This window comes from Macrobrachium rosenbergii, chromosome 3 (assembly GCF_040412425.1).
Source record: "Macrobrachium rosenbergii isolate ZJJX-2024 chromosome 3, ASM4041242v1, whole genome shotgun sequence".
NCBI lineage: Eukaryota > Metazoa > Arthropoda > Malacostraca > Decapoda > Palaemonidae > Macrobrachium > Macrobrachium rosenbergii.
The window spans coordinates 70,164,971-70,191,313 of NC_089743.1; the positions used below are offsets into that span (position 1 = coordinate 70,164,971).

Consider the following 26,343-nt stretch of genomic DNA (forward strand, 5'->3'; position numbering starts at 1 on the left):
CTATCTATTGCACTTCAACTGTTCCCTCAGGTCCCTTCTTACTAGGATTACCAACTTCTTGCTTTAATTTCCACCTCTCAATCATGACAAAAATTCTTAGGGTGAGCCCAGTAAGTATAGAAATGTGACTCAGTGACTTCATAATGATGATAATTATGAGTGATATCAAAACAAAAAATAATCTGTCAAAAATAATGAAATTTATCTTTCAAATGACTTACCCTCCAGCTCTCAACACAATGATTGCAAATTTTTCTCATTCCATCAGTTTGCTTTTTACTAAAAGGAGACATAGGGGAGATATTTTCTTAAAAATAGAAACATGATAGTTAAAGAACTGGTGGAGATGAACTCATTAAGGTCCTAACCTTCAACCTGGTCTTCAGTCCAGGTTTGCTGTGTTGGTAAAATGCTTTATGATTTCACCGAAGTACTACAAATGTGATGCGTACCCATCACCATCTTGTGTCTTTTTATCCCATAATAAACTATGAAATTTATTGTTCTTTTTTCTGATCCTTTCATTTTTCATTATACTTTTGCTTCTTTTGTTCTAACAACTGATCTTTTCTTAAACAAATAAGTGTTTAAATTCATATAATGGATAAATTATTACACAAAAAATATAAAGACAGACATCCTTAAAACTAAGAGAAACACTAAATTACTATAAGATCACCTTGTCACCAATAGAAATTTTATGATGCAATGAAAAAAAGGCAATGAAATTTTTAAAAAATACAGATCAAATTGCATTTTTAAAGCTATCACTAACAAATATCTGGAATTGTCAAAATCAAAACACTATAAATACAAACCTTTATTAGATAAGTGAGATTCAGCTTTGTGAAAGGAACAAAGACTTCATTGAGATGGATCTGCTTTAAGTACTTCTCATAAAAGAGTCCACTGAAAAAATGAAAAGAGAATTACACAGTTTGTAAATATCATAGAAACACAATTATGTTCTATAAAGATGCAGATCAAAACCCATGGTTGAATTATGGCACTCCAATCTAAAAAAAAAATCCACAATTTATACTGATGGTTCCAAATCTATAAGGTATAGGATTTACTGCCATATCCATAGTAAAATGAACCAATTATCTTCTAAATGATGCCTTCTATTTTCATCGCAGAACTAAGATTATAAATAATATGCCACCACAGGAATTTTTTTCAGTGAACATCAAATCATGAATCTGGTGAAAACCCTCAAATATACTGGGGCCCTATCCCTATGGGCATTAAGAGAAATCCTGAATCTGGTGAAAACCCTCAAATATACTGGGTCCCTGTCCATATGGGCATAAAGAGAAATCCTGAATCTAGTGAAAACCCAGAAATATACTGAGTCCCTGTCCACATGGTCATAAAGAGAAATCCTGAATCTGATGAAAACCCTCAAATATACAGAGGCCATATCCCTATGGGCATACAGAGAAATCCTGAATCTGGTGAAAACCCTCAAATATACTTGGCCCCTGTCCACATGGTCATAAAGAGAAATCCTGAATCTGGTGAAAACCCTCAAATATACTTGGCCCCTGTCCACATGGTCATAAAGAGAAATCCTGAATCTGGTGAACACCCTGTAATATACTGGGTCCCTGTCCATATGGTCATAAAGAGAAATTCTGAATCTGGTGAAAACCCTGAAATATACTGGGTCCCTGTCCATATGGGCATAAAGAGAAATCCCGAATCTGGTGACCACCCTGAAATATACTGGTCCCTATCCATATGGGCATAAAGAGAAATCCCGAATCTGGTGAAAACCCTGTAATATACTCGGCTCCTGTCCACATGGTCATAAAGAGAAATCCTGAATCTGGTGAACACCCTGTAATATACTGGGTCCCTGTCCATATGGGCATAGAGAGAAATTCTGAATCTGGTGAAAACCCTGTAATATACTGGGTCCCTGCCCATATGGGCATAAAGAGAAATCCTGAATCTGGTGAACACCCTGTAATATACTGGGTCCCTGCCCATATGGGCATAAAGAGAAATCCTGAATCTGGTGAAAACCCTGTAATATACTGGGTCCCTGCCCATATGGGCATAAAGAGAAATCTTGAATCTGGTGAACACCCTGTAATATATTGGGTCCTGCTATGGAAATAAGAGAAATCCTGAATCTGGTGAACACCCTGTAATATACTGGGTCCCTGTCCATATGGGCATAAAGAGAAATCCTGAATCTGGTGAAAACCCAGAAATATACTGGCCCCTATCCATATGGGAATCAAGAGAAATCCTGAATCTGGTGAAAACACTGAAATATACTGGGTCCCTGTCCATATGGGAATCAAGAGAAATCCTGAATCTGGTGAAAACACTGAAATATCCTGGGTCCCTGCCCATAAAGTTGGAGTATTTTGACAGCAAGATAAAAATCTAGAAAACAAAGGAAAAGAAGTACAAGGATATAAAGATAAACTGGAAGAAATCCCCACAGTTGCACTCAGTTGTAACAGTTACAAGTGTCGGAAAGCAACTAAGAAAGGAAGAGGGAATGAAGGTAAAGTAAAAGGATAAAAACTGGATGCAGCTAGGGGCCAAAAGGACACTACAAACGCCTTTTAGTAAATTAGTAAGTCCTACAGTGCACCACATAAGGTTCACTAATGGTACTACTCCATTTGGGGAGACTCAAGTTTTGTGACTTGGAATGAACTGATAACATGAGGCAAGGTGTTTCTTTACCACTGTTGTTTGGACCATCCCTTGCAAACTGTGTTAGTAATGATAGGAGAAAACATTTCCCAATAAGAAGAGCTTTGTAAATAGGAGTCTTGCTCCAAGGATGACGTAAAGGTGCACCAAGACTTATTATCCTTGCCTGCATAAATATATTGAGGCATAATAATAATGGGAGTAAAATGCCAAAAACACAAAATATCAAACATAAATATAAACATGTAATACACTGAGAAAAAATGGAATACCAAAGGTAACTATTACTGTGAGAGAGGAAATAAGGCCTTGTAATGCCTCAACAAACTGGGCAAGCAATGAACCCCACCTAATGAAACAGAAGAGTAGCAGGACTCACAGAAACAAAGGGACAACATGTTGGTTGCCTGCCAAAAAGCTAACTCACACAGAAAAATAATTAAATATTATAAAAGTGAAAATGAAATGTCAAAATACTGAAAATGAAACCCTGTGAACACTACAATGCTAAATGGAGAAGAAACACTGCTGATAAGTCCTGAGCTAATGGCAGCATATCTTACCAATACTGTTTACTATTAACAGAGTATTCATATTGACCATTTGTTGGCTAAGATGCATCCTGGAATACTTTTCTTTGGTAAGTTTTTCTTCATGCACCTCAATGTGATCTACATTGATTACGGCTGTTTTATAATTAATGGCTTTGAATTAACAGTCAGTTATCAGACTTCAACATAAAGAAATAACGTGGTACAAGGATTGATTTTTTCTAAAGGTAAAATTCCTCCTTTCTTTATGAATGTAGCATAACCTGAAGAAAAAGTACCTCCTAAAAAGTAATAAGCATATTTCAATGTCTTACATATAAACAGTCTATGATATTTTCCTCTGTACTTTCATCAAAGCAATTTATATACTGTAGATAAAAAAAAAAGTCAACTTACTTGCTAACGCCTTTCTTTCCAAAAGTACGGGTCCGCGACACTTCGGGTCGAATACAAGCTCTGTTGTTGCGTTGTTCTGGAGCACGAACCCAGTCATCCCAATATGACCTAGGCCACTTGGGGCCAAGCTCATCCCACAGCTCTTTGGTCATCATCCATCCCAAACCAGGGAAGAAATCTGTCCTATATAATATGCTGCTTCCATTTTTTATATCGACCAAGTTTGGTTTACCTAATGAAACAGAAATAATTCATTATCAGTGACAAAAATTAAAAAAAAATTCAAATAAGCCATACAATGGATTTTACTCATTTCCAATTCCATTCCAAGTACAGTACTAAAAATTCATATAAGACAACAGCACATTTTACATACAATTAAGTGTTACATTTATGGAATAAGAGTTAAAAGTAATGGCTTAGTTGGCCAAATTCAATTTATATATTCTTTTCAAACTTCCTGATCCTACTTTTTCTGTTACTGCATTCTGCCAGTAACTCTCATATGTATATCCTTCTCCATGAATGGAGACCTAAACAGCAGCTGATTGGGAATCTTTTATTGGAAAACAATATGCTATAACTGATTAACCCTTAAACGCCGACTGGACGCATTTCATACGCCAACTAAAATTGTCTGTTGCGCCGACGACGTACGCTTGATTTCATAAAAAATTTCAACCTTTGTCAACTTCTGACTCAACTAAATGATCGAAAATGCAACTGTAAGCCAAATCTTACATGCTAGTAATATTCAAATTTATTTTACCTTCATTTTGCAAACAAATTAGGAAGTCTCAGCACAATATTTCAATTTATGGTGAATTTTAAAAACCTTTTCTGATGTCCGCTGGTAACTTGGCCGGAAATTTCAGAAATTCTTTGTCATTTGTCATAATTTTGCACCATTTTTCATTAGCCGCTACATAAAAGTTTATATATATGAAATGTGTAATTACGTAAAATACAACAAAAAACAACCCATGGTTCAGCATTTATCAGTTTGAAATATTTTCATACAAATCACGATAAGTGCCAAAATTTCAACCTTCGGTCAACTTGACTGACCGAATGTAAAACGCAATTGTAAGCTAAAACTTACATTCTAGTAATATTTAATCATTTACCTTCATTTTGCAAAACAAACGGAAGTCTCTAGCAATAATATTTCGATTTATGGTGAATTTAAAAAAAAATTTTTTACGTCCGCTATGATTGCTAATTCATGCATCATTTTGTGATAATATTTTCTGTGTTGCTCTGATTGTTTTACAATTTGTTATATACCAAAATCATCGAATTTAGTGTACAAACAAAAAAAAAAATAACTATTTTTAACCGCTTTGCTTTACAGCGATTTGTATACAATTATATATGAAATTTTTTTTTTGAGCTGTCATATATTTCAATATTTATATATGATAATCATATTTTTTTTCATTTCTGATGGTTGCATACTAAACTTCAGGCAATGACAAAAAAAAAAGGAGCCAAAAATTAACTCTTAATCTTAAAAACTAAGCGTGCTGTGATTTTTTGAAAAAACTTTTTTTCCGCTTCGGCGCTAACTCCCAAACGCCGCCGGCATACGACAGACACTTTTGTAAATAGAGGCTCGGCGTTTAAGGGTTAAACTTCAATGAGGTTTTGGTCTGGTAATTGAAAATTAGGTGTGGGTCATCCTTAGAGTTATTCTAGTTCCGGAGTCATTACAGCACTTCTGCCTTGAAGACATGCGACACACAGGCTCTACTGAGTATGGTAATGGCAAAAGACAAGAGTAGTTTGGTCTATCATGGAGAGTCCTACCCATTAGGATGATTGCTGAGGAAAGAATCTCGCTTACTGACTGGATAGCAAGAATTCTTCATAAAGCAAAATCTTAACTATAATGATCTCGCTTATGTATGTCATAAAGAGCATCATCACCAACAGTGTCTCTACCATTGGCATCAACACATGGATTGACTTTGTCATATACTACCAAAACAGCTAATCATGAAAAAAACCCAGCTCTACGACTGAGAGATCTGAAACAGACTAAAATGAACTAATTCAAATGCTCAGTTTGTGGATGCTTCAGTTCTTAAGTTGTCATGAACACTAAGAAAAAGTAAGTATAGCTTAGTTTTACCAGACCACTGAGCTGATTAACAGCCTCCTAGGCTGGCCCGAAGGATTACACTTATTTTACGGGCTAAGAACCACCAAGGTACATAGCAACGGGACCTACAGAAATATTATTGTGAATCCAACTATTATATTGTGAAATGAATTTCTATCACCAGAAATAAATTCCTCTAATCTTCATCAGCCGGGTATGGAATCGAACCTGCCCATCGAATGACGGTCTGAAGCTCAACCAACTCGGCCAACAAAGGGCTCTATGAACACTAAGAAACTGGCCAACAGGATATCCTGTCACATTAAATGTGCTTTAAAAAAAAACCATTAGAATGGCATAATACACTGACACTACATTAATAGTTGGGAATATGGAAGTACAGGCAGTCCCCAGGTTATGACGGACTTGGCTTACTCTGTTCCGAGTTTACAGCAATCTTCAAATATATTCGTCAAAAATTATTTCCCAGGGTTACAAGGTATGTTCCGAGTTTATGACTCTGATCCAGTGGAGGAAATATGGCTCCAAAATGGCAGAATGGTCAAAATCTGGAGGTTTTTATTGAAAAACTCAATAAAAATGCAGGTTATCTCATTTTCAAGACACCCAAAGGATTAAAAGTAAGGTTTTCTTATGATTTTCGATGATATTTCAGACAACGCTGGTCTGATGCAAGAAATATGGCTCCAAAACGGCAGAACAGTCAAAATATAGTTTTTTTCATGAAAAACTCAATAAAAATACAAGTTAAGTTGTTTTCAAAACACCCAAAGGATTAAAAGTAAGGTTTTCTTATGATTTTTTATGATATTTCAGACAACGCCAGTCTGATGCCGATCCGACGGAAGAAGTTTGGCTCCAAAACAGCAGAATGGTCAAAATTTAGAGGTTTTTATATGAAAAACTCAATAAAAATGCAAGTTGCATCATTTTCAAGACACCAAAAGGATTAAGAGTGAGGTTTTCTTACAATTTTCGACAATATTTCTGGTTATGACGATTTTCAGCTTACAACACGGCGTCGGAACAGAACCCCCGTAGCAACCCAGGAACTGCCTGTAATCAGAAAGACTAAGCACCCAAGGTGCTTTTTGGAGTTGCTATTTATATAGCAGGAAAAGCCCTCCCTAAATACCATACAGGAAATTTTCCTCCTACCCACCAACATCAGGCACCCTATTATTCATGAATCAAACAGACCTGTGAAAGAAAACAACCCTAACACCCTAAAGAGATGGCATTCCCATACAAGAACCATACCAGCACAACCAAAATACTGTAAGCACCCAGGCAACTAGTCTTAATATTTGCAGGAAAATATCAACAGATGACTCAGTACATGAGCCCTGCCTCTCAGCAAGGCTGCAGTAGAGACCATTACAGTTGATTTTGGCTTACGAGGAAGTTCTTTATCCAAAACCCACAAAATGTTGTCCAAAAAACATGATTTCATCAGCTATACCAAGTACCATGCATACTTTGCACCAGGCGTACCACGCTTGTGGCTTGTCTAATAATTCATTACTACTGAATTTCTTATAATTAACAAAGACCTATCATTTCATGCACAACAGCAAGAACTAACATACACAACCAAATCTGGAAACAGCTGTTTGCTGATGTTAGTTACCATAACCATCGCACATTTATTAAGAGTTGTGGTACAGTTTCAATTTGTTAAAAAGTGCTATTCTCAAAGGTAACTTCCATATATAGAGCATCACACAATGGAGAAGGTCTAAAGAAAGTACAGTATACCATTAAATTTAATATGTAGGTTACTGGCTGCGAAACATTTTGGAACAGGCAAAAGCACTGTCTAAAAACTGGTGAAATCATACTGTTACTTCATTTAAAATGTACTGCATTTATAAATGAAATAAGAGGCATCTTTTAAACCTTACTTTGTTAACCTTAAACGCCGAGTTTCATTTACAAAAACGTTCTGTATGCCGGGCGGCGTCGAGAGTTATTAGCGCCAAGAGGAAAAAAGTTTTTTAAAAAAATCACAGCACGCTTAGTTTTCAAGATTAAGAGTTCATTTTAGCTCCTTTTGTCATTGCTTGAAGTTTAGTCTGCAACCATCAGAAATGAAAAAATATGATTATCATATATAAATATTGAAAATATATGACAGCGAAAAAAATTTTCATATATAATTTTATACAAATCACACAGGAGCAAAACGTTAAAGCTAACGGGTTATTTTTTTCTTGTATTGTAATACACTAAATTATGATGATTTTGGTATATAACAAATTGTTAAACGATCAAAGCAACACAGAGAAAATATTATCACAAATGATGCATGAATTTGTAACGATGGACATAAAAAATGTTTTTTTCAAAATTCACCATAAATCAAATATTGTGCTAGAGACTTCGCGCTTGTTCAAAAAATTGCTTAATTGATTAAATATAACTCGACTGTAAGTGTTTTAGCTATAATTGCAGTTTCGACCATTTCGGTCGAAAGTTAAAGTTGACCAAAGGTGAATGTTTTCTATTTATCGTGATTTATATGAAAATATTTTCAAAACTGATAAAGCTACAACCATGAGTTATTTTCTGTTGTATTCTTACATGAAACGCACACATTTTCATATGTAAAAGTTTATGTAAATGACTAATATAAAACAGTGCAAACATTACGACAACGTGACAAAAGAATTTCTGAGATGTTCGCCGAGTTACCACGGACGTGAAGGAAAATTTTTTTAAAATTCACCATAAATCGAAATATTGTGCTAGAGACTTCCAATTTATTGCAAAAATGAAGGTAAATGATTGAATATTACTAGAATGTAAGAGTTTAGCTTACATTGTTTTTCGACCATTTCGGTCGAGTTAAAGCTGACAGAAGGTTGAAATTTTGGCAGTTATCGTGATTTATGTGAAAATATTTCAAAACTGATAAACGCTACAACCATGAGCTATTTTCTGTTGTATCTACATGAAATTGCATACATTTTCATATATAAACTTTATGTAACGATCAATGTAAACGATGCAAACATTACGACAACGCGGACAAAAGAATTTCCAGATGTTCGCCGAAAGCATTTGACGCAGACGAAGGAAAGTTTTTTTTCAGAAATTCACCATAAATCAAAAATATTGTGCTAGAGACTTCCAGTTTGTTGCAAAATGAAGGTACATGATTGAATATTACTAGAATGTAAGCGCTTTAGCTTATAATTGCGTTTTTTTACCATTTCGTCGAGTTAAAGTTGACTGGTTTGAAATTTGGCAGTTATTGTGATTTATATGAAAATATTTCAAAACTGATAAAAGCTACAACCATGAGTTATTTTCTGTTGTATTCTGAGCATGAAATTGCGCACATTTCATATATAAAACTTATGTAACGACTAATATAAAACGCAAACATTATTAACGTGATTTAAAGAATTTCTGGAGCTGGACGAAGGAAAAAAGTTTTTAAAAATTCACCATAAATCGAAATATTGTGCTAGAGACTTCCAATTTGTTGCAAAATGAAGATAAATGATTGAATATTAATAGAATGTAAGAGTTTTAGCTTTACAATTATATTTTTTTACCATTTCGGGTCAAAGCTGACCGAAGGTTGAAATTTTGCAGTTATCGGGTTTATATGGAAAATATTTCAAACTGATAAAAGCTACAACTATGGGTTTTATTTTGCTGTATTTTACATGAAATTGCGCACATTTTCATATATGAAACTTTATGTAACGGCTAATATAAAACAGTGCAAAAATTACGACAAAATGACGAAAGAATTTGAAATTTTCGCCGAGTTATCACGCTGGTGTAAGGAAAAGTTTTTTTCAAAAATTCACCATAAATCGAAATATTGTGCTAGAGACTACCAATTTGTTGCAAAATGAAGGTACATGATTGAATATTACTAGAATGTAAGAGTTTTAGCTTACATTGCATTTTTTTCGACCATTTCGGTCGAGTCAAAGTTGACCAAGGTTGAAATTTTTTGTAGTCGACGACGGCACGCACGCCCACTTGGCACCCAACAGACAATTTTAGTAGATGTATGATACGTCCAGTACGCGTTTAAGGGTTAATTTACAAGAAAATATATCTGAATTATGTTTAATTTAGCATCTAATGACAATGATGATGTTGGTAGTACTTAGTCAATTTTGAAAATGAAAGCATTAACAGAATGCAAGTGGAGCATCACAGCAATGTTCATCCTGTATTCTATATGATAAAATGATACTAATACATGCAATATAATTGGGTACGGTGGGTCCCAGCTAGGTTGCGGATCAGCAATCGCGCCTTCAGTTAATCGCGGGTTTTTCTGTGGAACTTACCTCCGAATATATTGCGGAAAATTCATTAATTTGTGAATTTTTTTTGTAGAGCAATATTCACTAATTACTGTATTTTAATTTTATTTTCATGACTAAATACACTTTTTATGATAAAAATAGATTTACAATTTTAAAATATTAATATCAATGAAAACACACAAAAATATCAATAAAATGCTAAATTAAAATTCCACAAAATCACTACAGGCAGTTCCTGGTTATCGGCAATGCAGTTTTACTGGGCTGGCTTGTCTAGAGACGAAAATCAGCAATTTTCAGCACCGAAAATCGCCAGTTTCTGCTTATCAACGCCAATAATTGGGTACTAGTGCCATTCACATACTTAACAGAGGCTCCAGTACCCAGTTATTGGCACCAATAAGCATCGAAAATCACTGATTTTCGGTTATTGGTGATTTTCGCTTATCGTCAGGCTGTTGAAACAGAACCCCTGCCAATGACCAGGGATATAGATATAGATACAGATAGATAGATAGAAAGATAGACAGATATATATGCACACACACATATATATATATATATATACAATATCTCTCTCTCTCTCTATATATATATATATATATATATATTTTTATATTTATATATTTTACATATACAGTAAACACCCCTTACTCGCGGGGGATGTGTACCACCCGGGCCCCCGCGAATAGCTAAAACCAGTGAATACTTAGAACCCTTCTAAAAACACTTAGAACTGCCTATTTTGATAGTTCAAACACACACAAAACAAACTAAAAATGCTTATACAGGTATTATCCTACTTACGATGGGGTTAGGTTCCAAAAAAAACCATCGTTTGTTGGAAAAAACGTAAGAAATAACAAAACGTGATTCTAACATAGCCTAGCCTACACTAGGTATTGGTGCCATGTACTGTATACATATATGGTAGCCTAGCCTACACTATAAAAATATACTTTACATATAATGTATAGTAATTATGAATATCAGCTAATTCTGGAGGTTCATGCATAGTGACTTATGATAATTTAATACAAAGAGAAACTGAATAACAAACAAGAATTAGCTTAGCCTACACTATGGTATATTGTTTACATACACCGTACTTCATTATTACATATTATAACAGTACACAAGAGAATAGTTTATCACTGTTGATGTTTTATCTCTAATCACCATAAAAATATTTAAAGCCCGAATTTCATATGCAGACAACACAAAATTATACTTTCCTCCCCAGCTAGTTTAACCATGATTGTCAAGTCTTGTCCCTAGCTACTGTGCTGAGACTTCAATTGTAAACACCTCAGTTTTTTTTTCTCTCCCTCTCTCTCTCAATGAAATATGAATTACTGTATCATACAAGTTTATGTACAAACTTAAAAATAATTCCATTGATACATTCGTTTCTTTTAGCAACTAAAAAATTATTTTCCTAATTGTTTCAGCAGTAGGGTCAATCAGCTGATTCTGAGAACTAAACATTACAAATGTTGGGATGATCTTTTTTTCATACAAATGACTATGATAACAGATCAATATAATAATACAGTATAAATGGATTCTGTAAGTGAAAAAACATTTTATTGATATTTTGCTGTTTACATTAATATTAATATTTGAAAATTAGTAAATCATTGTAACATGTACATACACAAGAGAATATTTTATCACTGTTGATTGCATTTATAATTTGGTATATTTTTCAATGCATATTTAAATATATTTAAGTATGTATAGTACTTAACTCTACTTGTGAATTCCCAATGTTTTCCCTATCTGAAAAAAGAAAACAGCACAGCTCCAATACTGTATGAGAGAAAATGACTCTGCCTGAATATAGGGGTAACCTGATTATGTAGTTTTCACCCGTAGCTGTGAGCTATACATTTTTAAGGGTAATGTTGTAAGACTCTGAAATTATATTAAAGGGTTTTAGGATTATAGTTTAAGGTATATTCAGTGTTTGAACTAGTAAAACAGGCAGTGAACTATTAAAAAGGCAGTTATAAGCATTTTCAGAAGGGGGGGTCTTTGGTGTTTGAACTATTAAAATAGCCCGTTATAAGTGTTTTTAGAGGGGGATACCAACTCAACACAAATTTTTGCTTATCGCGGGTGGTTGTGGTCCCTAACCCCCGGAATTATGGGCATATACCTTACACAGACATAACCCTACTTACAAACGAGTTACATTCCGGACAGCCATTTGTATGTTGAATTGTTATAAGTTGGTTAATTTACTCTTCATGCCTATTTAAGTACAGTATGATATAAAATCAATAAAGTCCTGTATGTTTTTTCATCCTAAAACACAATAATACAGTACTGTATGTACAGAATAGGGTTGCAAAACAAAATTTGAACTTACAGGTGACACAAGGGAGCGTTCTGAACACAATTTTAATTTGTGATCCTGTTTGTTTGTATCTCTGAATGTTTGTACGTTGAATGTTTGTAAGTAGGGTGGTGTCTGTAGTACTGTAAGTAATACCAAGTTTTAATAAAATTACCATTATTTTAAATACAACTATACTACAGGCAGTCCCCGGTTAACGCCGATCCCAAGCGTCTGTTCTAAACGAAAATCGCGGCGATTTTCGCGCTGATTCCCTCTTATCTAATAATATGCGTATTGGCGCCAATACAAATTGGCTTTAGTGGTTATTGGCGCCAACAAGTGGCGATTTTTTATAATCGGCAATTTTCGCTTATTGTCATATGGTGTATCAGGAGGAAAGCCTCACAGTTGCACCAAGAAATAATTGTTGGGAGAGGGTGGATAGCAAGATGGATGAAAAATTATATGAACGCAGGTACAGTAAAAGGAATGAAAGGGGTTGAGGCTAGGAGCCGAAGGGATGCTGCAAAGAACCTTTAGTGATGCCTACGGTGCAACCCACGAGGGGCAATGATGGCACCATCCCCCTACAGGGATTATAGTTAAGGAATTTGTCAACCTGTACCATAATAAGAGATTTCTTCCTATGACAATCAGTGGCCGGAAAGCATCCTACCCCTGCCAAACATCCTGTACATAAGGAGTAGAACTCACTGTGACAGAACAGTCTATTCTCATCTTTTTACCTGATTATGTACAGTGTAGCCTGAGCAAAATGTGTCCTAGAAGCAAAATGAATGATATTTGAGGGAGCATAGCCCTAAGGACAACCCACACCACATTTCAATTACCACACCAAGACTATGTCAAAGTTAATCTAGTCTTATTTTCCAATAAAAGAACATCAGTCAGCAACCATTTATCTCTCCATTCATGAAGGAATGATAAACACAAGAGTTACTGGCAGAATGAAGACAGAAAAATTAATTATCAGAATGACTGAAAACTCCAAATAAGTTGAATGTAGCAGACACAGCCATTACTTTTAATTCTACTTGCTTGAAAGAGGGTCTTCTCCCTAACTATATTATATTTGTGCTGACTTACTTCCACTATACAGTTCTTGTATTAAGACATTATTGTATAAGTGAATGCTAATCATCATGTGTAGCTCTTAAATCCTTTAACTTGGCTTGAAATGGAAGATTACTGAAAGATCAATCCAAAATCATGAATAAATAATATTTCTTGACAAAAGCCACTCAAGTCATACAGAAGAGCCAGAATAATCTTTTACTAACATGTACAAAAAATAACCAGAAGGTTGCAAAATGCACAGTAATCATTACTTACCATAAACATGTGAAACTAGCAGTTTTTCAATATATACAGTACCTGTAATGTCCTTCTATTCAAAGTTTTAAATAAATTATCATACATTTATATTTTACAATATCCTTATTTCATTACATTGTGTTCTGAACTAATACTTGTGCAATTCTGTGCAAATTCTCAATTGGAGGGGATGTCAGAAGGTGAAGATAACAATGACTGGAAATGAAAAAAATCCCTACCTGTTTACGGATTTTAATTTTGTACAGGAATGTGTAGATCAAAAGGATGTAACACTTTGTATGACAACAGGCAGAACGTTAGTACAAAAAGACCAAGAAAAAGGAAGTGTGGTTAGTAACTTACGGCCTATCACTTGCCCGATGAGTCATGGGGAATTTAACAACATGAATCCTGAGTGAGGAGCAGTTCAACTCCCACAAGGAAACAAACACCATACCTAGGAAGCAAAAAGGATGCTGCAAGAAACGCAGAGGTACAAAAGACCATCTTCAAGTGGATTACTTAAGTATAATGTGAAAATTAGAGCCAAGTGTAAAGTTCAAGAATTTGGGCAGTGAGCTGGTAAGAGACCAAAGGGAGCAGATGAAAGTAAAAAGCAAACACCAATGCAGCTGGTGCCAAACGGACACAGCAAAGAACCTTAAATAATATCTACAGTATGCCATGCATGTGCCCTATATGGAGTAGAGCCAAGGGATCCCCAGATATATTTCATTGCTGCTCATCTATTATTTCCATTTTTCTTTAACTTTCCTTTAGAGAGAATATTTTTCAATTAAATCTCAGTCCAGGTTTCTTTTTTTATCTTGCTAGCAAAGGATTTCACTACCACAGAGACAGTAAGAAAATTTTTATTGAATACAGTTCGGCATAGCTGAATTTTTCTGCTCTTGTTTACCTAGAATGGTATTGTCTGTTTCTGTTTTGGTATTGGCTTTCTAACTATCATATTGGCACATCTTTAGATTACATAAATTATGAAAATTAGTGTTAACAGATGTACTGGTTCTTTTATTACTCTCTGTGTTAAAATGTTTACATGTTTTCCTTAGCATAAAATGTGCATTTATTAGGGTTAAGGCTAAAAACAGTTTGTTTAGTGCAATTTTAACACAGTGCATTAATATGTTTAGCATTAAGTTTCAAGTTCTGATTCATGTAATAAGTATACATCTAGTATAAATTTAGTAGTTTGGTTTGTTTGGCATTGACATGCATTGGTACTGTGCCCTTGAGATTTTTCTTTTTGTTTGTGGCCGCACTTGAAATTTAACTCAGGTTTCCAGTCTAGTACAGAAGAGCTTCATGTATCTGTCTTAATCATGAGTTATTTGTGTAACTGAATTTATACCAGCAGTTTTTTTTTTATTTGGAATCTTTCAACAAAGTTCTCAATAGTTTTACTGTACCCTTTAATCTTTCATTTTACACCCCCAGAATGCAGATTAGTTCCTTATCTTTTGTGTAGTACTTGATAGCGCAAGGTTTGCATCCCCAAATTAACTTTTTCTGACTGGTAGTGAACATGTAAGCATAACATTCACTCTTTGCTCTTCTGAGTCTTTCCCCTTCAAGACTTAAGAATTTATGTGAATGGGACATATGGGCTACAAATGACTGCTCTATTAGATTGATGGGTTTGGTATGAACATGTACAAAAGCTCAAATGGTCAGGCAGCTGGACTAATATCAAGTCAGGTCTGTCATAGACCAAAACCTCAGCACAGATCCCAAGATTGATGACTTTAAGTGACAAATGGGACAGGGTGAAACTCATCCAAGTTGAAACATTCAAGGATGGGATATCCAAATCACCTAAGATTGTTTGAAGGTACAAAAGCACAAGAGGAAGGGATAATGGCAATAGTATGTGGGTTGAGAAAATTAATGGTCTAGCAAAGGAAAAAAAGGAGAATGCTTAATGTATGCTTCCATTATAAATAAGAATACTGTGTACAATACAGTAAAAGTACAAAGAAAAAAAGTTGGATATCTTGAAAACTGACATGAAACAAGGTTATTTTATCTCCATGGCTGTTTAATCACTCTATCTTATGGATGGAGTGATGAAAGAACTTAGGGAAAGTTATGAGATGAAGTTAAAAATGTGTGGGGAAAAAATGGTTCATGAATGGAATGTGCATTGTTGATGCTTGCAGATGATGCTCTCCTGTGCAAATAATGAGAAAAATAAGGGAAAGTTGTTCTCTAATATGTGAAAAACTTGAGACAAGAGATGTAATAAAAAAAATTAGAGCAGGTAAAAAAATGGATCAGACTTCTAAGCTGGTTCAGACAAGGAATAGGTTGTGAAGACTAAGAATTATGAAACATCTTTGTGAGAATTTTGAGAGTGAAGAGAAAAACTACAAACAACACACACACACACACAAGCACACATAAATTAGTCATAGTTAAGTATGGAGAATCAATTAAGACGTCATACTAATTCATTCAATAAACACATTTAAAAGCCATCTGACCTATAAGGATACATTGTTATGTCTTTTTAATTAGAAAATACCACTCACCATTGTCATTCCAAGCAGAAACGCACCATAGAGTTGGATCTGCACGTAAAATCTGGTATGTTGCAGAGAAATATTCATAAAAGTCTGGAGCAACATCAAGATCATCTGCAATAAAAATACAGTACACTCAATATCCTTAAATGTACATTGGTCAGCTTTAAAGGAAAATTAAAAACTTATAACTTCGGCAACACAACACGTTATCTTTATTTTCAAACAGCTTATGCTAAAAAATAAAAAGCTCAAATAACTACAGATACTATGATTAATTTCAGTTTAGGAGTAGCTTTGTAAAAATTCCTTTTGTAAATTGTTTGCAAAATGGCAAAATTTTAATCAATTTGTATTTTTCATAACTTACAAACCTGAGGTCTTTACGTATGGAATAATTTCTCAAAAGCGCAGCTGGACCAGTTTAAAAATAGAACAAGGTTGGTGGTTTGAGTCCGTTAGCCAATGGGAGAGAGTGGAGGCGGAGCCTCACCTCTTTCCCCTTCACAGATGCACCATATGTTTCAGTTATCTCTCAAACCATCTTCAATGCTGCCCCTCTTTCAAAAAGCCAGTTATTTACGCACTTCCTGATCATCTATGCCCTGGCGTTTCTGGTTTCCACTCTTTTTGTTGTGTGTTTGTGATATATTTGGTGCATATCTGTGAGTTTTCGTGTGTAATTGCATGTTGATCATGCAAACCCATGACTCATGCAAGCTTCAGGCTAAGCCCAAGATGAAATGCCCTTTGGTTGGTAACAACCCATGTATGCGTTATCTAGCTGCTTTTGATACTGATCATCATTCAACTTGCAGTCGATATAATATCACAATTTTTAAAGTAAATTATATTTTTCCTAACTATACAAACCTGAGGTCCTTTATGTTAGGAATGCTTTTGCTGAAAGCTGGGACCATTAAAACTCTTGAACAAGGTGGTGACCCAGTAACTACATCCAGGAGGCAGTCCCACCTGCCAGATGTAAACATTCAATTTGCCACAGCCCCAGGTTTCAGATTGAGAGGGGGTGGCATGAGGCAGGTATAAGCAATGTAAGGACCTCCAGGCAGCATAGTTAGGAAAAATACAATTTACTTCAGAAATTGGCAGTTGTTCCCCTACCACGATATACATACCATCGGTCCACCCATTGGAGGAACTCACTTGTTGAAGGAATCCTGCAAGGCAAGTCTCTGAACTGACTGGAGTTCCCCACACCTGAGTTACTCCTCCTGGTCAAAAGCGGGGAGGAGTACCATGCCTCTGACATATTGATCAGAGTAGCAGAAACTGTGAGATCAATTGTCAGACTTCTGAACCTATTCAAATGAGTGAAGAATCGTAACTCATACAAAAATAGCCTAGGAAGAGTCTAAAGAGTTGGAGGCAGTAAGGCAAAAACCAGAAAAGGGTTTGTCCTTGTTAGAGGAAGGAGCTCCCCTTGCTAGAGGAAGGAGCGGGACTGCTTCTATGATTCTAGGAAAGAAAAATAGAACGGGTCCTCGATGTATAAACTTACCACATCAGACGCCAGTTTCAGCAAGTGTCAGTCCGAGTCCCATTCTTTGCCCGAAGGAAGAAAAGCAGAGGGACGAGGAAGGAGGAGGAGGAGATGCCAGTAACTCTCGTAATCACTCTCACTTCCAGAATCGTACACCTTAGGGAGATGCAACCTGTCCTCTTATAGGAGCCGGGTAAGAAAACACAACTTGTTGAGCAGCCACCATAGGTCCAAAGAAAGGGGGTTCCAAAGACTCATGGGCAAAATCCTGAAGGTAGAGAGACATAAATGTGGTCTGATGAGACCAATCTCTGCTTTCAGACCAGCAGAGACTTCCGGAATGCGAGGGAGGGACCAAGCCATTGGCTTCGTGAGCTCTCGGGCAGAGTGTACAGGTGTCATCAACGTCAGCTGCAGAGTACACCCTTCCGATCATTTCATGAGGCCAGAAAGAAAGACGTATCCTTGGACACTTCTTTCTTGGAAGAGTTAGTACTACCACAAAGTCATCGACATCCATCAGAGATGTCAAGACTTCTTCAGAAAGTACCGCAACACCCTAACAGGACAAAGCAGTGACTGATCTGGATCACCAACTATAAAGTCCAAGGGGGAGGGGATCGTGAAGAACTCCAACCTGGCAACAGGTGCTGGTGGGTTCAGAGTTCACTAAGACATTTGAGACGGAGTCAAGCTACCAATCCTCCTCCCTTGAATGCTCACAGCAAAGAAGGTCCATGAAGATCGTCTATCCTCTTCTCCAATGCCGAAGTGAGACAAGAGATGGACTTGAGAGTTGGAACTCTGTCTGACAACTCTCACAGGGGGCGTGCAGAGCACGAGACAGGAACCTTAAAAAAAGAGTCACATGCCGCCCAGGGGCCTGAGGTCCCTGGGACAGCAAGACCAATCAAAGCTTCTCATTAGTGGCTAAATCTCGACTAAGGAGAAAAGGACTACTTTCAGGTGAGAGACTAGGCCGAATGTGGACCTAATTCTTCACAACTGAACCAGAGAGAAGAAGACCCTTGAATCCCCCTGGGGCATGAAACTTCCGATCTCTTCTCCTTGGAGGGATAACCCCGCCAGAACCCAGAAAACCATTCTCAACTACTTGGATGTACGACGAGCCAATCCGAGAACCGAGCCCAAGACACAGATCCTTGTAATGGAACTCTGACAAGAAACAAAACTCATTGGAGTCCTCTCTATCCAACTCACATCCCCCAGCAGCAACCAAAAGGGTTTGAGGGGAGAGGAGAGGAGAAAAGCACTCTTACCTGTCCTACTAGAAGAACCAGCAGGAGAGGCCGACCGAGGGAGATCATCAACCACAGGTGATAACGGCAGCATGGAGGAAGGAGAGCACTAACGCCATGGCAAAGTGCTAACCTGAAGAGAGCGAAAGTTCACTTAAGCTGAGTCTCCTTAAGGAAGGAAAACCTCAACAGCATTCGGTTCTCTGAGCCGAGTGAGCTGAGCTGATCACGTAAACTTGATTGGGGGCTGGGCAAGCAAGCCAAACCGCATGAGCCGAGCAAGCCGAGCCGATCATGCAAACGCGATATGGGGCCAGGCAAGCAAGCTGAGCCGAGCAAGCCCAGCCAGTCTCAAAACATGATCAGGGGCTGGGCAAGCAGGCAGAGCTGATCCAAACTGGGTGGCTGGGCAAGCAAGCAGGGCTGAACCAAACTGAGCCGGGAAACCTCGGCCGCAGACTAGTGCTGTCCTCAAAACACGCTTTAATCTTCTCCGAGGCCGAAGCCCCTCGAGGAGACGGTTTAAAGGGGGATTCTTGTCTGCTAACCCGAGTGCTCGAACCCCAAGGGTCTGAGACACAAGTTTAGGAACTGACCAAACACTCAAAACGAAGCAAGCATGAAGTGTCGAAACATCTGAATGTTTCGACACCTTCTCTCGTCCAGTGCCTACACCAGACTGGAGAGCAAGCTCCCTAGTACTGGTTGGAGAGTGTCCAAGATTCCACAGAATCCTGGACACTTGACGACTCGCTAGTCGAGCACTCGCAATCCCATGGAGTCTGAGTGCTTGACGAACCTCCCAAATCTCTTAAGATACAATCATCAGGAGTAAGCTCCTCTCGGCTTCTGAAGAAAACCGAGGGGGGATAGGCACGGAATCAGTCTTAGACGCAGACTTCTAAGAACTGGAATTGAGAGTGCGGCCTCTAAAGGTCGTCGCACTCGAAGCCCCCAACACGAGACCCCAATGGGGAATGCGAATCGGCTCCCGACCCCAAGGGCTAGGAAGAGCCAAACGAGAGAACCCACTGCCTCTCTGAAGAGAGGTAGTCTCTCAGAAGTCCCACTGGACCTCTGAAGGGAATCTCCTCCTTACCTCTCCAGGCGCTCAAACCCTCGGGACCAAGACACCAGGCTGGGAACCTGACCGAGCACTGTTTCGGAACTAATCAAGCACTCAAAACAGTACTGGCAAGAACTGAGACACTTGCATGTCTTGGTTCTTTCTCTCGCCCCGTGCCTGAACCGGGACGATGAGAGGTCTCTCCAACACAGCACCACTCTAGGAGCAGAACCCCTAGAATGGCGATGGGAGCAGAACCAAAGTCTGTGCACCCGTGACTCCTGAAATGCAAGATCCTGGGATAAGCAATTTCAGGGTTCCTGAGCCCAAAGGCCAGGAAGAGCCGACAAGAGATCCCACTGCCTCCTCGTGAAGGGAGGAAGCCCCTTAGAAGCCCCATGGTGGGACCCCTTAGGGGAGGGGGAGGCAGCCTTCCTCTTCTTCGGACGCATGCCTCAAAGGAAGAAGGGGAGAAGGCAGTAGACGACAAAGTTGAAGAAGACAACTACATTTCACAGGACTTCTTCCTCGATCTCTTCTCCGACATCTTCTACAGGATGGTGGTCAGAAAACACAGGAACTGCCGGGGCAGCTAATTCAGGAAGCACAAGGGGAGCAGCCCAAGTGACAGAAACACCAGGAAAGCAACAGGAGTGACCAGGGCAGCTGAAGCAGGAGGCACGACAGGAGTGGCCCGGCCAGCAGGAGCTTCAGGAACATCACCAGCGGCGACAGGGGCAACGTAGCAGCTGGGGCAGGAGGCATAGATGGAGCAGATAGGACCACAGGTATGACAGGAGGCAGCGGCACAGCATACAGGAGTGCCAGAAAACGACCAGCAGTTGGTCGCCCTTGTCAGGGAACAATGTAGACACCAACGTGGGGATCTTAGCCATTACTGTCACCGTGGTCGTTGTCGAAGTATCCACTGTATGAAGGCAGCCTTCCTGCCACAGGGGAACTTCAGCTGCGCCTTACGATGCTCGCTGTCAACCTGGGGAAAAAAGCAAAAAAGATTAGTAAATGGAGACACTCTCGCTCCGAGGGGAATTGTCCTAAGAAGCGAGAGAAGGCCCCTCAGAAGAGGTTGTCCGACAACCAACCCCCACTGATCTTTGCTTGACGAGCGAGCAAAGAGGACAAAGGAGCAATAGCCAGAAGGAAAGCTACCAGAGGGAACGAGGGGCAGTCACCAAGGGTGCCGTCGGGAGCAAATAACCTTCTGACGATGCCCAGCAACCCACCCCCCAAAATAAGGTTCCTCCCGGCAAGGCTGCCCACGGCACAGGTGGCAAAGAGCGATGCTTGTACAAGACAGAAAAGGTTACAGTCACCCTCACGAACGCGTTGCTGACCCCAAGACACACGCTGGGGAAAGATGGCCTTAATGCAAGGCTATCAAAATCAAACACATAACACATACAATAAACCCCCTGTATCTGCGTTCTCACGATTCGCGGATTTCTCTGTGGAACATATATACACACATTATTTCATGGAAAATTTTTCACTGAGAATTATTCACTAGTTACTGTCATTTTCATGACCAAATGCACTTTTTGTGATAAAACTATTAAAATACTCAGGTATAAGCATTTTTATATGGTTTTTTTGTTGAACTATCAAAAAATAGGTAGTTATAAGTGTTTTAGAGGGTTTTAACGTTACAGATTTTTATCTAGGGGTGGTATGCATCCCCCAATATACAGGAGGATTACTGTACACAAAAACAAAAGATCCCACCAGGAAAGAAGAGCTTAACAACAATCAGGCAGAGAGCTCCGAAAACAAGTCTGCACAGCATGACAGCCGAAAGCGAATTGGAATGTTTACATCCAGGTAGGTGGGACTCCAGCTTAGCAGACGGTAGTTACTGCCTAACCACCTTGTTCAAGAGTTTTAACAGATGTTTACAGCTTCACTGTAAGTAATTCCTAATGTAAAGGACTGACGGTCTGTATATCGTGTAGGAGCAACTCACGCTTGCAGTGTAAGTAGGCCATGTTTAGAGTGTCGTGACTGGTCCCCAGAGCAGTGGAAGCTTTTTGGTAGGAAGAAGAAATACAAAAGGGAGTTGGCTGAGACTTCATGGGAAGGCTTTGCGTCTCCAATGGTGTCGAATGCCAATACTCTTTCTTGTTCTCTCTCTCCTTCATCAGAATTACCTCTTGTTGCTTCTTCTCAGGAAAAATTTACCCCTTCTTGTTCTACTTTTGCTTCGTCTCTAGATTGTCCAAGGGGGGGTTTGAGTAACCATGTGTTAGTTGTAGCTACCTCTGTTCTTTTGGGGAGGGAGGTTTCCTCCCATTAGGAGGGAGGCAGCTCCCCTTTGTTCTGTTGTTTCAGGGATGGATGCAGAGAAGCTCAAGGAGTTCTCGTCTTCCCTAGGCCTATCATGGGAGCCCCACCTAGGTGGCCTACTGTTTCACCTCTTGTCTTCCCATCTCCTAGAGTCTGCCACCATCACAGTCTCTACAGCTAAAGCGGCCGTGACTTCTGCTGGCTAAACCACCGCTGCAATATCTATGGCGTACACCATACCCTTATCAGCTGTTCCTCTATCTTCCACAGATCTCAACTCATCTCCACCCTCCCTCCTCACAGTTTTCATCCATGTAGGTATGGGCCTTCTAACTCTTCTATTTCTTACATGAACTATTCTTCCAGGGTTGTGCACAGGGCATGCCCATGTCATTTGCATCTCCCTTTCATCATTTTCTCATCAACATAATGAACTTCAATAATTTCCTTTATGGTACCATTCCAGGTCTATCCTGACTCCTAATAATTTTCTCAAAGCTTGATTCTCAAATCAATATAATCTTTTGAAAATAGTTTCACTGTCATACCATGATTCATGCCTGCATTATTATACAGATCATAATAGACTTAATTTCATGTAAAATTTCAATCTATTTGATTTCCAAATCTTACTTAACCTGCCCATTATTTGATAACCTTTTTCAAGTCTTTAACTAAATTCTAACTAAAGAGAATATGTACTCCATCTCAATGTTTCTATGTATTGGAAAAATTCAACCTCATTAACCATGCTCCATCTAGTGTTAATTCATCCTTTTGTGCATACTTTGTACTCATTACTTGTTTTTTTAGATTTACTCTGATTTCCATATATGATGAGTTTTATTAAGCATCATCTGTTTATCTGAAATCTGGTAAATTTCTATAATTACTCCAATCTACACATTCTCTTCCAATTCCAATCACCTTTTTCATTATCAAATCTATGACAAGGGCACACAGCAAAGGTGACGGGTATTCCCTTCTAGAAATCCGCTATTTACTGACAATTCACTTAACATCCTATTAACATTAACTTTGCCTGTAAAATACTTCATACATGGATAACTTCAATTAGCTTTGCATACTTTATTGGAATACCACAGTAACGCAAGACCTTCCATAATATTGTTCTGTGGACAATGTTAAATCCTTCTTGTGATCAACAAAAGCTATCAGAAGAGGATCTTAGTTTTCTGTAAAAGAAAACTATTGTGCTGGCCTTGTCTGTCCATCCGCACTTTTTCTGTCCGCCCTCAGATCTTAAAAACTACTCAGGGTTGCAAATTGGGATGTTGATAATCTACCCTTCAATCATCAAACATACTATATGGCAGCCCTCTAGCCTCAGTAGTTATTCATTTTATTTAAGGTTAAAGTGAGCCATAATCATGCGTCTGGCAGAGCTATAGGACAGGCTACCACCGGGCAGTGGCTGGAAGCCTCATGGGCCATGGCTCATACAGCATCATACACTGTACAGAAAACTAGATTGTGCCGAAGAAACTTTGGCGTATTTTTTACTTAGTTTAAATTATCTACACTGCTGCACAATATATCCTGACACAAATATGTTTGATTTGTGCAATGTTCTTCTAAAACTAGCTTGTTCATCTCTAATGCATTTTTATCTGTTTCCTCCTCCACTCTACAGAGAATAAGCATACAGTACTGAACACTTTCATTACAACTGATGTAAGTTACACAAATACTGAATTCTTTCATTACAACCGAAGTAAGTTACACATCTAAAGTTACCATATTCAGTCAGGTCACTTTTCTTTGGTACCCTAGTTATGACACAAAAACAAAAAAGTATGGCAGCTAACAACATCGTAACAGTATATCTAAGTGCCAACAAATTGAGAGGAATGGATCTTCTTTTACTCTCCCAAGAAGTATAATGCCAGGGATTCATACGGATGCAAAAATAAGCTTCACTGATAGTAATGAGTTTGATCCCAGATCCTCTTTTTTTGCCACGAGCAACCATTTATGCTGAGCAGCAGCACCAATATGCAGTAAATGTGCCTCACTGCTGAACTTCTCAGTTCCAGAGGTGCTTTACTCCTCAACCGCTGGACTTTGTAACAATCTTCCTATGGATGTTGTGCAATTGGAACTCAAAAGTTCAAGCAAAGATGCAACACATTATTACCCTAAAACAGTTCTACTTGTATTTTAATAATTTACTTACTTTTTTATCTATTTATCTATTAATCTGTTATTTTTTCTTTTCTAGTAACTGATCTCTTTTCTGTTACTTCTCTCAAATGAACACCATATTTGTTGGAAACTTGAATTTCAAGTCAATGGCTCCTACGGGCTTGTTCCATATGAAATAGGGTTCATATTCTGAATAACAATAACAATAACAATAACAATAATAATAATTTTGATGAAACAAACCAATTAATAAAACAGGCAACTGCAGTGAATAAGGGCAATATCTCTTATACAAAACAAAGTTTCCAGTTATTAGTGAACCAAGCAAAAGCTTCCCACTAATCAAATACAGTAATAGCCTTACTGACACCAAAATAATACAAAACTGACAAGTATACGCAAGAAATGCAATATGTGCAACATGCAACATCATTTGACAAAGCATAACAGAACTAGTTCATTTTCTTTACATAAAGAAAAATAAATACAACAATCCAATTCTGTCTTATGAAAACCAGACAAATATTCCAACAAGGACCTCTCTGCATGAGGGATATATGCACGCATCACTATGAAAATGAACAATGAAGAGTGAAAAAGTAAAGGTAATCTTCAAAAGACCACTATCAACTACTAAGGCAATTTTACTAATGTGTTACCTCTCTTGCAGATACACAAATACTAGTGAGACATTATTTTGAGACTAGGATCGTCTCATACATGTATGTACAGTACTACCAGCTGACTACTGTTTTCTTTCATTTCAGGTGGGACTGGAATGTCTGGGATACTTTTATGAATACAATTTTGACTGTGGTGAAACTTTTTTTTTTTTTTTTTGTAAAGTAACATTTAAAGAACAGGGACTTTTTCATAGCCACAAATCACAATTTCCTGTTACAGTACCTCAGGCAACTAAAAAAATTATATAATTCCTAACTTACCTTCCACAATAATCACAGCTTCGTAGGAAAATTTCTGGAAGATCTGATTCAACGCCCATCTGTAATGTCTTGCTATTAGGAAATATCCCTTAAATTTCTTTTCTTTCACAGGTACATCAATATCACTCAAGTCAGGTTGCTGGAAAGAAAAATAACTTTTAAATACATTAATACCCTCTTATCTACCTACATATTACTTAAACTGCACCCATGCTATGCTTGAGACTCCTTAAACTTGGCTAATGGAGCTCTGTGACAGTTGGAGAAGCATTCTATGTGAATATTTTGCCATGGAACTGTAGTACAGTATAATGATTCCTCTATGCAAGGTGCCATTTGTGTAAATTAAAGAACAAAACTTCAGAAAACACAATAAAATAAATAAAAACCAATAAAACTCTGCCAAAAACTGAACTCTCAAGGAAAAAATGCAAAATAATGTAAGCAGGTACAAAGGCAAGTTAATACAAAAAAGTTTACAGAAAAGGGCTTGCATTTTTTTTTGTGATGAGGTCTTGAAATCACCATGTAACAGAAATGGACTCAAAGTAAATAGTGACTGAAAGATTTTTTTATTAAAATTGACAATGTTCTTGTTTGTTCATTGTTTATCATTACAGTACTTTATTTCTTTTTTGTTATTAATTTTGAAGTGCATACTGTATATGATTTGTTATGCTTAACCACAGTAAATCTTATTTCTTATGTTAAAAGGTTACAATAACTATTAATTTGTTAAGCACGAGTCATAGCCCATTGTACTGACATGTTACGTGTGACGGTAATAAAATGCCTACTTCATCTGCGTAACATGGTTTATTATTCTAGTACA

At 37.8% G+C, this 26,343-nt stretch overlaps 1 protein-coding gene across 4 annotated transcripts in view; it reads right to left on the reverse strand.

Moving 5' to 3' along the window:
* The window catches only part of Mgat1 (alpha-1,3-mannosyl-glycoprotein 2-beta-N-acetylglucosaminyltransferase), a 118,033-nt gene that overhangs the window by 19,415 nt on the left and 72,275 nt on the right, over window positions 1–26,343 (reverse strand). For all 4 annotated transcript variants that reach the window (XM_067081563.1, XM_067081544.1, XM_067081534.1 and 1 more), the window contains 4 exons: window positions 25,512–25,650; window positions 16,281–16,385; window positions 3,627–3,858; window positions 819–909 (listed from right to left, as the gene is read on the reverse strand). In XM_067081563.1, the coding sequence (XP_066937664.1) occupies window positions 819–909; window positions 3,627–3,858; window positions 16,281–16,385; window positions 25,512–25,650 (567 nt within the window). The remainder of the gene's footprint in view (window positions 1–818; window positions 910–3,626; window positions 3,859–16,280; window positions 16,386–25,511; window positions 25,651–26,343) is intronic.